Source organism: Procambarus clarkii, chromosome 56 (assembly GCF_040958095.1).
Source record: "Procambarus clarkii isolate CNS0578487 chromosome 56, FALCON_Pclarkii_2.0, whole genome shotgun sequence".
Taxonomy (NCBI): Eukaryota; Metazoa; Arthropoda; class Malacostraca; order Decapoda; family Cambaridae; genus Procambarus; species Procambarus clarkii.
The window spans coordinates 21,453,554-21,469,751 of NC_091205.1; the positions used below are offsets into that span (position 1 = coordinate 21,453,554).

At 43.3% G+C, this 16,198-nt stretch overlaps 1 protein-coding gene across 1 annotated transcript; it reads left to right on the forward strand.

Annotated features, from left to right (window-relative positions):
* Positions 1-368: 368 nt before the first annotated feature.
* Positions 369-14,751, forward strand: LOC123770702 (uncharacterized). The gene is made up of 8 exons (XM_045762807.2): positions 369-469; positions 2,724-3,161; positions 8,290-8,431; positions 8,696-9,247; positions 9,959-10,096; positions 11,695-11,829; positions 14,003-14,236; positions 14,331-14,751. The coding sequence occupies exons 2-8, from the start codon at positions 3,087-3,089 to the stop codon at positions 14,579-14,581; spliced, it is 1,527 nt and encodes a 508-aa protein (XP_045618763.2). The 5' UTR covers positions 369-469; positions 2,724-3,086; the 3' UTR covers positions 14,582-14,751.
* The last annotated feature ends 1,447 nt before the right edge of the window (positions 14,752-16,198 follow it).

The following is a 16,198-nucleotide window of genomic DNA, read 5'->3' on the forward strand; positions in this document are numbered from 1 at the left end:
TCTTTCTCTCTATTTGACTCTTGCAGGATTTCACTTCCCAGATGGTACCTTGTGTTCAGCCTTCTGCTCCCTTCGCCTCTGTGTGTGTGTGTGTGTGTGTGTGTGTGTGTGTGTGTGTGTGTGTGTGTGTGTGTGTGTGTGTGTTTGTGTGTGTGTGTGTGTGTGAAAAAATAAATAAATAAATTAGTTAGCAGTTAGTAACTGTTGATTGGCAGTTGAGAGGCGGGCCGAAAGAGCAGAGCTCAACCCCCGCAAGGACAACTAGGTGAATCCAACTAGATGAACACACACATACACACACCAAATAGTAAATACACACACACACACACACACACACACAACTAAGAGTGTACACACACAGCTTAACACCGCCAGAAGGGCTTCAGTTGTGTGTGTGCTGTCGTGGTGTGAACACTGTACTCGGTCTGACGGCTGCCTCCACATCCCCAACTTCACCAGTACTACCCAAGTATGAACTTTGTACATTATAACTTTTCACTATAACTTTTCATTATAGTCAAAATAATGATTTTGACCATTATGAACCAAAGAGAAGATAGCCCACATCAACACTCTCGGCAGGTTCGAGTTTAGAAGAATCGAATTTATCGAAGAATCGAAGTTTAAAGATATTTATTGACGGATTACCGGTTACAAAATCAGCTTGTGGCTCGCAGAGGCTCAAAGATATCATAGAGCAACAAATGGAAAGCATCTCAAGACCGACAACGACTCATATCTTCATAGATGGATCAGTTGATCAAGAAAGCGATTCCACCGTGGCAGCAGTTTTGCTAAATTTATTAAGCTAATGAGTTTGGAGCGAGTATATTGTTTACATAATATACTCGCTACAACACCAACAGCCATGACGCTTACTAGAGCATGAACAGGATATTTAGGAGCTTTAAATAATGTTGTCTATGCAATGTGTCAATTAAGAATGAAAAGCAAACGCATTCTCAACGTACATCAGGAGGGATGCTTCGTTCATGCCTCCAGAGGACGCAACTTGTGTAGTTACCGTGCACAAAATTCGTTTTCTTTGGTGTAATATCAAAGTACCAGCATAATTTTATGCCTAACTATGATAATTTTAAGTTTCGCGCCCTCTGGGGTTTGTACTCACCCAGTATACTCACCTAGTGCTTTTGTGTACCACTGTGATTAAGGTGTACCTTCATATGGGGAATATTTTGATCATTCTAGTCTGATCATTCATTTGATCATTCGAAAGTTGACGTGAGGAATAGGTGAACGGCAGCAGGAGGTGCTCAAGCATTGGGTCTGAGGACCGTGAGACGTCCTGTTAAGAACCCTGGCCTGATGCTAGGAATGTCCTGTCAGTGTGCTGATAGAGCACTAGATGATGTTGACACTGGAGGATGCTGGTTGAGTGCTAGGTGATGTTAACGCTGGAGCGTGCTAGTGGAGGGATGTTAGTGGACATTATATAATTGTTCAAGTGGACTACTTGCCAGGAAGTTACAAGTGACAGGTAATGGTTGTCACTCTCCCCTGTTTTTAGGAGATGATTTTTGTGCCCAGCACACAATTGGGAGTGTGGGTTCCCTCCTCACACTTGTGTATTTGTGAAATACACAAAGTGTGGGCTGTCAAAGTTTTTACTTTTCATTTTCTATACTCTAGACGTGTGTTTCCGCGTCCTCACTGGGGTTATTGATGTAAGGATTTAGATCCTTAAATCAATGGGAATCAATGTCCCCGGGGCCCGGTTATTGACCAGGGCCTCCTAGTTGGCGATCTGGTCAACCAGGCTGTTAGGCGCGGCTGCTCGCAGCTTGACGTACGAATCACAGCTCGGTTTATTAGGTATCCTTTGGTGGAATTTTTTCAAGTTCTCTTTAGAACACCGTGAGAGGTCGGCCAATTATACCTCTTATGTTTAGAAGAAGAGTGTTCAACTGTCTGGGGCTCTTGACGTTGAGATAATTGTCTCTTAGTCTACCCATGGCACCTCTAGGATATGATTCTGGAGTGTTTTTTGTTAATAATAGCACTTAGAGAGGTTAATACAGACACTAATCTGCGTACACAATGACCAAACCAAACATCAGAAGATGCAGGAACGACGTTGACCAGACCACACACTAGAAGGTGAAGGGACGACGACGTTTCGGTCCGTGCTGGACCATTCTCAAGTCGATTGTGTCAAGAAACGACCATGTCACAAGTCAAACGATTGAGTCTCAAGAAACGACGACATTTCGGTCCGTCGTGGACCATTATCAAGTCGTGTGTGAGGTGGACGACTTGATACTGGTCCAAGACGGACCGAAACGTTGTCGTCCCTTCACCTTCTGATGTTTGGTTTGGTGATCATATCCTCAGCTACGTTGTAACTCATCGTCTGCGTAGACGAGATTGGAGCGAAATACAACGGACGAGTGCTGTATTCTGGTGTATTTCACAGGATCATTAGTTATCAAAATGGACCTTCATTTTCCCTGTATGATTTCCTGTTGTTAGAGACCGAGAGCCTCTTATGCTTGAATGCAGATCACAATCTTTGAATAATTCCCGGTTAGCTATTTACTACTAGGTGATTCCTGGCAACTGGTCGTAAGGAAACTTGTCCCAAATGACTTATTCTGGCTCGGGAATCGAATTCGGGTCCAGCTAGTTTGGAGCTCACTGCTCACAGTGAACAATATTAATTTTTTTTAACGATGCCTCACAAATCACCCTCTTCTCTTTCCCAGGACGGTTCGTGAGACAGGAAGAGCTCCACTTCCAGGACGGTTCGTGAGACAGGAAGAGCTCCACTTCCAGGACGGTTCGTGAGACAGGAAGAGCTCCACTTCCAGGACGGTTCGTGAGACAGGAAGAGCTCCACTTCCAGGACGGTTCGTGAGACAGGAAGAGCTCCACTTCCAGGACGGTTCGTGAGACAGGAAGAGCTCCACTTCCAGGACGGTTCGTGAGACAGGAAGAGCTCCACTTCCAGGACGGTTCGTGAGACAGGAAGAGCTCCACTTCCAGGACGGTTCGTGAGACTAGAAGAGCTCCACTTCCAGGACGGTTCGTGAGACGGGAGTTCCAGGAAATACCTTCCGGACAGAGACATGAAGCTCACTACATTTCTACTCGTCTTCGTTTGTGGTGTACAGGTCCCCCGGATCTGTACAGCTGGTTCACAGGTCAGTGCTCTCACGTCAGGCCACTCTAGTCCTAGCTGCTGATATACAACCCTCGATCTGGCTTCGTGCAGGTCGACGTTCAATCCCCGATCGTCCAAGTGGTTGCGCACCATTCCCTTCCCCCCGTCTTATCCCAAATCCTTATCCTGATGTTGTTTTAGATTCAGCAACTCGGAACAAAAAGTTGCAAGTAGCACGGGCTATGGTGAGTCCGTAGTGGACTTACCTGGCACAGGAGCGGGGCTGTAACTGCCTTATCCTGATCCCTTCCAAGTGCTATATAGTCGTAATGACTTGGCGCTTTACACTGAATGATCCTTTTCCCCTTCTCGTCCTATCTGATGAAATACGAATCAGTTGATGATAAAGGCAAAGTTAGTGTGTAAATCTGGGTGATCGGAAGATGGTAAATGAGAAGCACAAAGAGAAAATGTTGTTGAATATCGTAGGTGGTACTGAACTAAATAGCACACACACAGAGTTAGGTTAGCATATGCCGCATTATTTACGAGAAGGGGTAGGGCATGTGGGAAAAGGAATGGAAGGTGGGGGTGGGGCTTAAAGGTAAGCGACGTGGTGAAGGCTAAGGGAAGATGGTGAAAGGTAGGGAAAGTGGCCCTTGCTATGTGGCACTCCTTTGCGGTAGTTTATGTGGCACTTCTGCTTTGCAGTGTTTATATGGGTCCTTTACTGCAGCACAGGCTTCAGACACGACATGTTCCTCTCTTACGATTGTCATCAAATGGTTCCGTCTTCACTATCATCATACAGAGTGTCACTCGCTGCGCCAAGCATGATACAAGAGAGTGCCGGACAGAGTTCAACTCACAGTGAATCATACAGACTATGATTTACAGTGTCACAAAGTGCCCCACACACTTAGAATGACACCCAAAGAGCCGCAAAGAGCGTACCTCCCACAGTACCACAGTGAGAGTACCAGTTAAAGTGTCAGAGAGAGGGAGAGAGAAAGAGACCGAGACAGAGACAGAGACAGAGACCTCTCCCCCTTCCCCCCAAGAGTTCCACATAGAGATAATCTTCTCCTGACAATGGCACCAAAATCCATCCCCCAATGTGTAATTTACCGAGTCACATATATCACATCCACACAGGTGATATATATATATATATATATATATATATATATATATATATATATATATATATATATATATATATATATATATATATATATATATATATATTCCCCGTGAAGATTACCTCCAACACTTGCTCCCAGTCAAGTACAAATCGTAAACAAAAATTCATACATTTTAAAAACGTGTTGAAAGTCATATAGAATCAACTAATTATTGTTGTTGATTTTTTTAACCTGGGAACGTGCGACGTAGGAGTTCTGAGAGATGAAATTTTCACGTTATTACAAATATGAAACAAAAATAAGAATTCACAAGGCGGTCCTTTTGTGATGGTAATGGTTGGGATTCTTCCATAATCATCTGTTAGGTTGAAGGGTGTGCAGGAAGGGTGGGGGGGGGGGGGGGGAGGGGAGTGGTACTAGGGGTGACCTGGTTGAGGGGAATTCTCTTTCATATCTGGATTTCGTGTTGGGGCTGCATATTCTAGATTATGTCTGACATAGGTTGTCTATATTACTAGGAATGAGCCTTTGTTCAAATTTATGAAGTCAACGCGGGGCTTTTTGGCCAGATTTGCATATATTACATTCGTTATTCTGCTAATGTGTGCCTTTGGCATGAGGATTTTGGATAATATTTTCTCAAAGGTACTTCGTCACTAGTGATATAGGAATCTCTCTGCACCTCATTAGGTAGAGCTCAGCGGGACTTTCCCTCGTAACCTTTGGCTTTATCTGGGGTAAGGATAAGGATTATCCTTTATCCTTACCCCAGATGAAAGTCCAGATAGCCACTTACAGCCCATCTCTAGCCAAGTCAAGTTCTGGCCAAGTCAATCTCTGGCTCAGTCAAGTTTTCTTGGGAGTGTGTCGCAGTATCAATGCTCATTTTACCTGATATGCTTCAGGGGCCACTAACCCTAGTGGCCTCGACGAGGACAGGAAGCCGGCGGCATGTCAAAGGTCCCCCCCGTTTCCAAACTGCCCCAAGGGGTTTTGCATCCTCAGCGAACTATTTAATGAAGAATGCAGGCGGGTGGACATGGCGAGTCAGAGAGGCTGGGCAAGGCGAGTCATATAATCTTAGAACAAAAATGTTTTAAGATTATATGACTACGTAGAGAGAAAGACGGCCGGGTGAGTGAGGCTTACATACGGGGCTCTGGTAAGGTAGTAGAGTACGGGAGAGTTCATTCATTTATACATAAATGTATACACGTGGAGCATTGTACACCTGGCCGTGTATAGTGAAGAGATTGCTTTTTCTCTCACAGTATGAAGGTGGGAATATGGCAATGATAATATAGTATATATATGACTATATACACGGAACGTGGAAGGGTATAAGGGAGGGTATGGTGAGGATAGATAGAGGGTTATGGAGGGATGGAGAAAATAATTCGGGAATGGGGGATAGGATGGGAAATGGGAGGAGGGAGGGAGGGGGTGGAAATGAATGAATGGCAGTTCACAGGTGGTAGAGTAATGGCTTCACTCACTCAAGAGTACCAACCGCACCGCCTCCAGGATTGGTTATATGTGCTGTGTTATATGTGTTATATATGTATTCTCCTACTACCTCGTTATCTTGAGGTTATCTTCAGATGATTTCGGGGCTTTAGTGTCCCCGCGGCCCGGTCCTCGACCAGGCCTCCACCCCCAGGAAGCAGCCCGTGACAGCTGACTAACACCCAGGTACCTATTTTACTGCTAGGTAACAGGGGCATAGGGTGAAAGAAACTCTGCCCATTGTTTCTCGCCGGCGCCTGGGATCGAACCCAGGACCACAGGATCACAAGTCCAGCGTGCTGTCCGCTCGGCCGACCGGCTCCCTTACGTGTTGTAAGTGTGCATAAGCAGACTAGTAACTAATTCTCATATGAAATATAGTTTAATGATCATAAACTCGTGCAGTAAGATATTAGAATGATACTTGGTGGTGGTTGTGACTGAGGGAGTAGTGGTAGTGGTGGATGAGTGGTTGTGGTAGTGGAGGAGGGAGGGGGGGGGGGGGTAGTAGTCGGGAATGGATGGTTGCGATCGGGGGTGGAGGGGGGGGTTGTAGTAGTTGTGGTTGTGGTGGTATTCAGGTGGTGGTTGTCTGAGGGATTTGTGGAGGTGTGGGGGGTAATTACTGACGTTGTAACGGTAGTAGCGGTTTGTGATGATAGTGGTTGAATTGTTGTTAGGATTTTGAGGTGACCGTCGCTGATAGCACTGTAATTATAGAGAAGGTTGTTAGGGGAAAAGAGGGGTTTGGGCTGTAGTTAAAGAGATGGCTGGTTGCTAATTGAGGTGGTGGTTGAGGATGAGGGTGGCTAATTATGGTGGTAATCACGGGGGTAGTTGTGGTGCTTAGAAACTGGTGGTCAGTCTCGGGTGTGTTGGCGATGGTGGTAGCGGCCATCTGGGAGGAATCTTTGATAATAGGAAGACGCGTATGTGGTGAAAGAAGTAGTGGTGGTGGTGAAGTGTTGACAAGTGGTAATTATGGTGGTGGCTACATTAATGGTGGTAGGAAGAGTGTGGGTGGTGCTTGGGGAATTATATTTTAATCAGAAGGATAAAAATGTACCATTTAGATTTGTCTCAGAAACCAGCTTAAAAGGTGATTCTGTGAATGGTCAGGAGTCCTCCTGATACCCCATCCTACAACTATCCTATACCTATCCTATACCTAGCCTATACCTATCCTATACCTGGCCTATACCTATCCTATACTTAGCCTATACCTAGCCTATACCTAGCCTATACCTATCCTATACCTAGCCTATACCTATCCTATACCTAGCCTATACCTATCCTATACCTAGCCTATACCTATCCTATACCTAGCCTATACCTAGCCTATATCTAACCTTAAATTGACAACAATAGCAAAGATCACCCCGGGGAATAATGAAGTGGTTTTACAATTATATATGAAATATTTCTTTCATTTGCTCAGAGCAGCCACTGGTTCAAATAATTAAAGACATATTAGTATCTGATACAAATCCCCAATTGTAAAGACCAGTTAGCAGTTAAGATGATCGCCTTCTCAATTTTGAAAGACGAACCAGTAGTTAAGATACTCACATTCCCAGTTGTAAAGACTAGCCAGTATCTAGAGTTGAGTTCCCAATTACTTGTGCTAATTAATTCACTCAAACATTAAGTCCCCACTTACCAGATCACGAGTGAAAGGTCGTGGCGAATACTCTGATCAGGCTGAATAATTATTCACGATTCACACTGGAAAATTCATGTTTTGAATTTTGCTACGTAATTTTTTTTTTGTACTAAAAATGTTTTTACTGAATTCGACTTAAATTCCTGTGAGCAATAACCAAATAACAGCATTCAAGCTGCGCTAAATGGAAAGTTTCCAGCATCGAGTGAACGAGCAGACTGTAGTGGGTGAAGAACATAAGTTTTGGTTAAAGGAGAACGAGAGTGATTAGGGCTGAAGAAGAACAGAAACTTATACAGTTCGAGGAGTATATCAGTAGTTTTGATTGGAGAAGAACACGATTGTAGTAAGAGAATAACATAAGCTGTTGTATCTGAAGATTAACAGGAGTAAATGAGAGTCACAAGGAACAAGTGATTGTAGAAATATATTAAATTTACATATATATCCGCGCTGCGCCAAATAAAAAAAAACCATATACTGTATGTTCGTGTAACATAATGTTAATATTGTAGTAACGGTGCTGAATGTAGATGATAAGGGCAATGATGACTTTATGCAGATGTTACAGAGGATTATGATGATTGAGAGAGAGAGAGAGAGAGAGAGAGAGAGAGAGAGAGAGAGAGAGAGAGAGAGAGAGAGAAGAGAGAGAGAGAGAGAGAGAGAGAGAGAGAGAGAGAGAGAGAGAGAGAGAGAGAGAGAGAGAGAGAGAGAGAGACAGAGAGAGAGACAGAGAGAGAGAGAGAGAGAGAGAGAGAGAGAGAGAGAGAGAGAGAGAGAGAGAGAGAGAGAGAGAGAGAGAGAGAGAGAGAGAGAATGTACTCTAATCTTGCTCGTTGTCTGCCATACAGGAGGAGGCGCAGGTGGGTGGTTTGAACACACAGGGGAACAGGTGCGAGAGAGCAGGTGGGAGGTGCCTGGTAGGCCAGTGGGCGTGGTGCAGCGCCCACCTGTTGTACAACGATTGTCCTGTCGGCACTTCCTGCTGTCTAGGTGAGTCCCAGTGCCACGTCCTCACTACACACACACACACACACACACACACACACACATACACAGAGACACACACACATAAATATTTATAATGTGTGTGTGTGTGTGTGTGTGTGTGTGTGTGTGTGTGTGTGTGTGTGTGTGTGTGTGTGTGTGTGTGTGTGTGTGTGTGTGTTAGCTACTCCTTGTTGATTTACTGAAGATGTTACGATGTTACAAAACATTATTTTGATTACTTTAACTATCGCTTTGTTGTCCCTTCAGAGGCTTCGTCCGGGGAGATGAACAAGACCCAAGAGGCTTCCCTCGGAAGGAAAGTTCTGCAGCTGTCGCCGAGAACAGTAGAGAACAGAGGTATCAGAGGCAAGATAGAGGACGAGACACCACGGACGAGGAAAAACAGGAATGACAAAAGAAAACAACACAATGGAGGAAACTCGAGGAGCTTAAGACGTCCAAATGAACGCGGGCGGAAAAATGAGAAACGTCCCAAGAAAAAGGTCGATGAGAAACGTCTGAGACGTAAAAGTGGAGACAAACGCTCCGGACATCTTGATGAAAAACAGGTTAAAAGAAGTAGCAAGACATACAGCCAAAGGCAAGAAGGACCTGGTGAGCAGCGACGGGAACTCAAGACAGTCAAGAAGAACAAGACGAAGAAATATAGGAAGATGCAAGAGAAAAAACATCGTGTGAGAATTGATTTTAATGATGACGATGTTCAACTCGCTACAAAGACCAAGAAGCATCAAGACAGTCAAGGTGTCAAACCTGTTCACAAACACAGTCTTAAAAAGAAACAAAGCAACAACAAAGGTAATTAAAAGACATGGAATGATGCCTCTGTATTCAGATGACGATTTCAGAAAGCCTTACTTAACAATTTATTTTTTTCAGGAAATGCCTCGAGTTTGTGTTTATCTGAACAATTGCCTTCAATCACACGTGTTCAGAACGAGCTGAAAAGCCACAGACATTCTTGAGGCAAAAGCTTTTCTGTTATGATTTTTTTCTGCCCAATTTAGACTTTAAGAGAGTCCTTAGCACTAGAGCCTAATTGGTGCCCTGTTTTGGGGGAAAATAAATCCGGGATTTTGAGGTAACTGTTCATATGCTTGTATTATTTTTAAGAATGTATGAAAATGATTATGAATGCCGGGTTAACAAATCTGATGAGAGGCTATGAGGCAAGTTATCGTGAAGCGATAACAGGTGGTAAGTCGTGTGTGGCGACAACAGAGGGCAGCAGGTCAACTTATATCATGTCTTCGATGTAGGCACCCAATAAACATCCGGGGCTCCAGAGCCTGGCTTGCCTCGATGAGGGCAAAAATCTTGGCCTGAGGCAACGATATTTCCCGACGCCATGTTTAAAACGACATGTTTATAAGGCGTGAAAATAACTCCTAAGAGAGGTGTTAATGCGACAGCGGATCCGTAGCGCAGTTGAGAGAAGCGAGGGTAAACAAGACAAATTAACGTGGATATATTACTGTATGCAATACTAACACGGTTACATGTTAACAGCTTGTCGACAAGGATCCAAGTGTTTGAAAAAAGGCGGGACTTGCAAGAAGTCGTGTTCGAAGAATGAGAATGAAATCCCCAAAGGATGCAAAGGAGGATGTCGCTGTTGCTCCTCCTCCTCTTCTGCCTCCTCCTCAGGTGAGTTACTGATTAACATTTGATTAACTTAGTGTTCCTAAAACTAAGCTTTTTACATTGCCAGTTTCCCTATGGGGAAGATTTTTATTGAGCAATGAAGATTCGTGGGTGAGGCAGTATTCATCGACTTCATCATAATCATTAATCCGTTACTTATTCACCCCCTCCCCCCCCACCCACTGGCTCACATGCCTAGGATTCACTTTCTGTCCATTTATTAAATCTTGTGATATCCATCCAGATGATAACCAAGGGGACGTGCGAAGAGCAGTAAAAGGCTATGATAACTTCAAGTCCGGATTTTTTTAACAAAAAAATTACCAAAATCTATAAGATTGGAACGAAGTTGGAACATCCAAAATTAATTCTTGATTCAATTTGCAACATGCATATTGGACTCTATAATCACACACCTAGGAGTCCTGTAAAAAAAATAATTCACTTGTTCTACTCTGAAAGATTAGCTAAAGTTTCCTGCATTTGCAAGACTGTTAATGTTAATTTAGTTATCACAAATAATAATACTTTTTATTAGTAAACTCCCCCGCTACCTTAACAGGCTTTGTGTATTGTTCCATGTAAGAACTGTGATGCTGTTCCCCGGAATCAACGCAAGGTAAAGGTGTATTTATTATTCAGACTCGAACAAACTTGATAAACACAGCAATCTACTGGAATATTTCTACACATTAACTTTGCCAATCATGAGTTTGTTGAAAGGAATCTGCTTGAGTCTGCTGTAATTAGTAACCGTCGTAATACCCTTAATATTATTAGTCGAGGTTTGCTCAGACTGGACCCTCTGTTGGTTTCCAAAATTGCAAGAATATGTAAATTGTTGTAGATTATGGGCTTCTCAGTGGCCAATGCAATAGGCCTATGTAATTTATCTGTTGTGTACCCCTCTCTTATTGTTTGAAATACAGTCTCCGTGGTGTAGTGGTAAGACACTCGCCTGGCGTTCCGCGAGCGCTATGTCATGGGTTCGTATCCTGGCCGGGGAGGATTTACTGGGCGCAATTCCTTAACTGTAGCCTCTGTTTAACGCAACAGTAAAATGTGTACTTGGATGAAAAAACGATTCTTCGCGGCAGGGGATCGTATTCCAGGGACCATAGGATTAAGGACTTGCCCAAAACGCTACGCGTACTAGTGGCTGTACAAGAATGTAACAACTCTTGTATATATCTAAAAAAAAAAAAAAAAAAAAAAAAAAAAAATTGTTTCTCTTGGTCACGTACACCGAAGTACGAAATACTTGAGTTTAGTTTAACAAAGTATTCCATTTTCTGTGTAGTTACATTTTCCCAATGCTCTTTCTTCTGATTATAAGGGTAACTATAATAATTTTCATCATTAAATTGAATAATATTATTCAAGGCATTTTTGTCTGTATTGCTTTGAATTTAACAAATACAGATATGATAGAGCTCGAGAAGCTCGTGAATCTGAACACCAGTAGACTGACGGTTCAGAGGCGGGACCAAAGAGCCGAAACTCAACCAACCCCCCTCCCCAGCCGCAAACATAACTAGGTGTGTACACATACACTCTTCGTACTACACAAGGGGTAACCTCGGCTTTGTTTCCCCTGCCAGGAGGTTGCAAAGTGAAGAAGACGTGCAAGAAGCTTGGGGGCGCGTGCAAGACGTCTTGTTCCAGCGGGGAGACGGATGCCGGCAAGGGCTGCAAGGGCCGGAACTGCAGGTGCTGCGTAGCCGGCAGTGGTGGAGGTGAGCATCACAATCGACTTGAGAATGGTCCCCAGGACGGACCGGAACGTCGTCATTTCTTCACTTTCTAGTGTGTGGTTTGGTCAACATTTTATCAGCCACGTTATTGTGTCACCTCTCGTCTGCATAGGGAGGATGCTGGTTCTGAAGGCTCGCGTAGGAGGATAGAGAGGATAGGGACGAGGGACAGAGTATGAGGGGGATGTAATGAGGGGGGAAATGATGAGGGAGGGGTTATAGGACGACGGGAAAAAAGACTGAGGTAAAATAATAAAAGGGGGAATGATTAGGGGTAAAAAACCCAAGGTAAACTTAGGAATTTTGTTACACTCTGATAGTGTGTGATCGCGTGGTGGTGCCGGTGTAGCAGTGTTGTACCAGCTGTGTAGCAGTGTTGTACCAGCTGTGTAGCAGTGTTGTACCAGCTGTGTAGCAGTGTTGTACCAGCTGTGTAGCAGTGTTGTACCAGCTGTGTAGCAGTGTTGTACCAGCTGTGTAGCAGTGTTGTACCAGCTGTGTAGCAGTGTTGTACCAGCTGTGTAGCAGTGTTGTTGCTTGTTGCCAAGAGGTTATGACTGGCAACATTGATTGAGGGATGTAGCCGGGATGAGGCAACTCTTGCTGCTTTGTTTCTGTGTATTTGTTTACACAGGTGGGTTCAGGAACAGACGACGTCTGACTTCTGTTAGCAGGTTGAGAGCCTTCTCTTTCCCATAGCTTATGGTAAGCCTTATCCCCCACTCCTCCTTCCTGGAACACAACCCACCGAGTGATTGACATCCAGGTACCCTATTACTCCTGGATGAACAGAGGTGATTGGTTCAAGCTGAACGCCCTAACCATCCTCCCCGTAACTGGGAGGGAGGTTGTGACTGACAGAAGTGACTGGAGTCGTTACATTGAGGGAGTTTCCAGGAACAGGAACTGATATGCTCGAAGCATATCAATAGGCCAACCCATCTGCCTGTTTAGGAAGTAGAAGTAGTAGGCAATAGTAGTACTATTTTGTAAATATATGGACCATCGTACATACATACACGAGATGAACTGAGGGACCTATTCATCACGTATATGTAGTTAGTAAATAGTGCATATTTGATAGTAGAATTTGGTACTATTCACAATATAGAGCCTGAAAAAAATAATGCAAAAAACCAAACTTAAATATTCCTAGGCCTTGTATAGCATATATTTGTACTATTTTATTCCTAAGAGGGTTAGGTTAGGTTAGGTTAGGTTAGGTTAGGTTAGGTTAGGTTAGGTTAGGTTAGGTTTTATTTCCAACAAATAGAAAACATCTTCTAGTTGATCTAAATTCAATAGTATCAAATTCTACTTTCTAATTGTCCATTGCGGTAATATATGTTGGATTGTGCACAGCGTTACTGTAAGTACTATTTTAAATAGGAGGATGGACTGGAATAGACTAGTATTTATATATATATATATATATATATATATATATATATATATATATATATATATATATATATATATATATATATATATATATATATATATATATATCTATATATATATATATATATATATATATATATATATATATATATATATATATATATATTAAGCCTTAAAGTGTGTATATATTAGGCGTATGATTGAATATTTGGGCCTAGGATAAGTTTATAGTTAGGATTTTTCAATGTTTAAATACTCCTTTAGAGTAGATTATATATAAAAAAAACTCATATATCATACATTCCAGCCACAGTAGCTTTATGTACTTTTCCGTAGGATGGGTTGCCATAGTAACATCTTGACCTATTAACTCCCCCCCCCCCACACACACACACATTTTTTTTTTTGGGGGGGGGGTTGGCTGGCTGAGTGGACAGCGCTCTAGACTAGTGGACCTAGGGACCAGCGTTCGATCCCGGCAGCCGGCGGAAAAACAAATGAGGCAGAGTTTCCTTCACCCTGATGCACTTGTTACCTAGCATCAAATAGGTACCTGGGAGTTAGACAGCTGCTACGGGCTGCTTCCTGGGGTGGTATGTATGCGTTAAAAAAATAGTTATTAGTTAGTAACAGTTGATTGATTGACAGTTGTAAGGCGGGCCGATTGAGTAGAGTTCAAGCCCCGCAAGCACAACTAGGTGAATATAACTAGGTGAATATAACTAGGTGAATACAACTAGGTGAATACACACAGGAAAATGCCAGCTGAAGTCCTCGTGTGAGGCCCTGAAGGGCTCCTGTAAGGCGCTGTGTTCGGCCACCGACGTACTCATCCCGGACGGGTGTCAGGGCGCCGCGTGCCACTGCTGCGTGTCCAAGATCGTGGGGTGCCCCAGCTCCTCGGAGTGCCCAGGGCGGTGCATGGCCTCCTGTCCCGGCGTCCTCTCCACTGCCAGCTGTCTGGGCTCCACCTGCTCCTGCTGCCTAGGTCAGTCTTTTTAAGTTTGTTCTAATTATTTTAAATGCAGTTATATATATAAATGTATATATACACGTGTGTTTATTTAACCTATACCAAACAGACTGCAAGTCCAGCTCGGAGTGCAAGGACTCTAATGGCGTGTGCAGGGCCGAGTGCTCATGCGGGGAGAAGGAGCTGCGTGATGGGTGCTCAGGCAACGGCTGCAAGTGTTGCATCCCCGACGTGCCCAAGTGCTCAGGTGGCTCACGGTGCTCAGGAGAGTGCGTGTACGGACCGCTGTGCACAGGTGCTGTTCTGTCCAACGTCACTTGTTCAGGCCAGACTGGGTGCGCCTGCTGCACCAAAGGGTGACCTTGATCGACTCCTTTGGAACAGTATTACCACTAATAAATTTTTCTAACTGTGTTTTGCTCTTGGCTTGGCTCTTGGGAGTAAGTTTAACGTCGCTGCTCGCTGACGTGAGGCTGAAAATCTGCTCGTATTTTTTAATAATGTATTACTGAAAATATCTTGCAGAGAAATTGGTATTTTATTTCCTGTTTAGCTGAGTCCTCAAGAATACTCGTCCATATTTGGCAAGAATTGTCAGAAACAAATATATACAAAAATAATAGGGGTGGTAGGAGAGGAAAATATGAAAGTGTTCAGTGAGGATCACCAAAGGTTTTCTCTGAGTACTCTTTGTTTGCTTCTCCGAGGCTATGGGTCCCTACAATTGCACCAGAGGTGGTACCCCTATATAATATATATATTTGTATATTTGGGCAACAGACGTTTCATTAAGCATATATAATTATATATCACCGTATTGCTGGCGGTGTTGATCATATAATACAAGCTTTCTATACTTCTGTTTTCTTTGGGTCAGTGTTAAGAGCAACGATCAGGTTACCATAATTGACGGTCAGGAAACTAGTAATTATTGAGAGATTTATTTTCAAGGACGTTTCGTTCCTGTATGGAACATCTTCAGGTAAAGAATGCATACACAAGGTGCAATTTTTTTCTTAAATACACACGTGAAAGGTGTGATGTTGAGTGGGGTGAGGGTGAAGGTTCGAAGTAATATATGAGCAGTCAAACATAGGGTAAGGAATAGGGGAATAAGGTAAGAATAAGGGAATAGAGTCAATCAAATATTAAGACAATGCTTAGAACTCTCGTACTTTCGATGGGCTGGGAGAACTCTGAAGAAATTTCGTCGTTATCTGGTGATGTTTGGATCCGACTCTCTGATCTAGAACTCGCCAATCGTCACCGTTGTTGTTGTTTTAGATTCAGCTACCCAGAACAAGAAGTTCCAGTAGCACGGGCTATGGTGAGCCCGTTGAAAAAATCGTCACCAGATGACGACATCTCTATAGAATTATCCCCGACTGCCAATGACGTTCTTTCCAGTGCAAGATCGTCCTTGCATTGAAAAAATCCAGCTTTTTAAAATCCAGCTTTATTTATGTTTTTTTTATAAATCCAGGTATATGATGTCACATGGTAAACACAGTAATATATTTTTCCGCACTATAACTCCAGACATGATAACTTTTTTTTTTTTTGAGATATATACAAGAGTTGTTACATTCTTGTACAGCCACTAGTACGCGTAGCGTTTCGGGCAAGTCCTTAATCCTATGGTCCCTGGAATACGATCCCCTGCCGCGAAGAATCGTTTTTTCATCCAAGTACACATTTTACTGTTGCGTTAAACAGAGGCTACAGTTAAGGAATTGCGCCCAGTAAATCCTCCCCGGCCAGGATACGAACCCATGACATAGCGCTCGCGGAACGCCAGGCGAGTTGTTCAAAATGCCCAGCCACTGGAGTCATCAGACACTCAGGTACTTGTCTCCCAAACACAATGTTGTTGTAAGTCGTTATTTAACACGTAAATAACATATTGTGATGCAACAATGTTATATAAACGGTGTCTGTCATGCAGTAATATTTACAGTATGTTTATTGTTAATACAC

Coding starts and splice junctions, on each gene's coding strand:
- LOC123770702 (XM_045762807.2), top strand. CDS start 3,087: ATGAAGCTCACTACATTTCTACTCGTCTTCGTTTGTGGTGTACAGGTC. Junction 11,830..14,002: donor CGTAGCCGGCAGTGGTGGAG/GTGAGCATCACA, acceptor GAATACACACAG/GAAAATGCCAGCTGAAGTCC. Junction 14,237..14,330: donor CACCTGCTCCTGCTGCCTAG/GTCAGTCTTTTT, acceptor TATACCAAACAG/ACTGCAAGTCCAGCTCGGAG.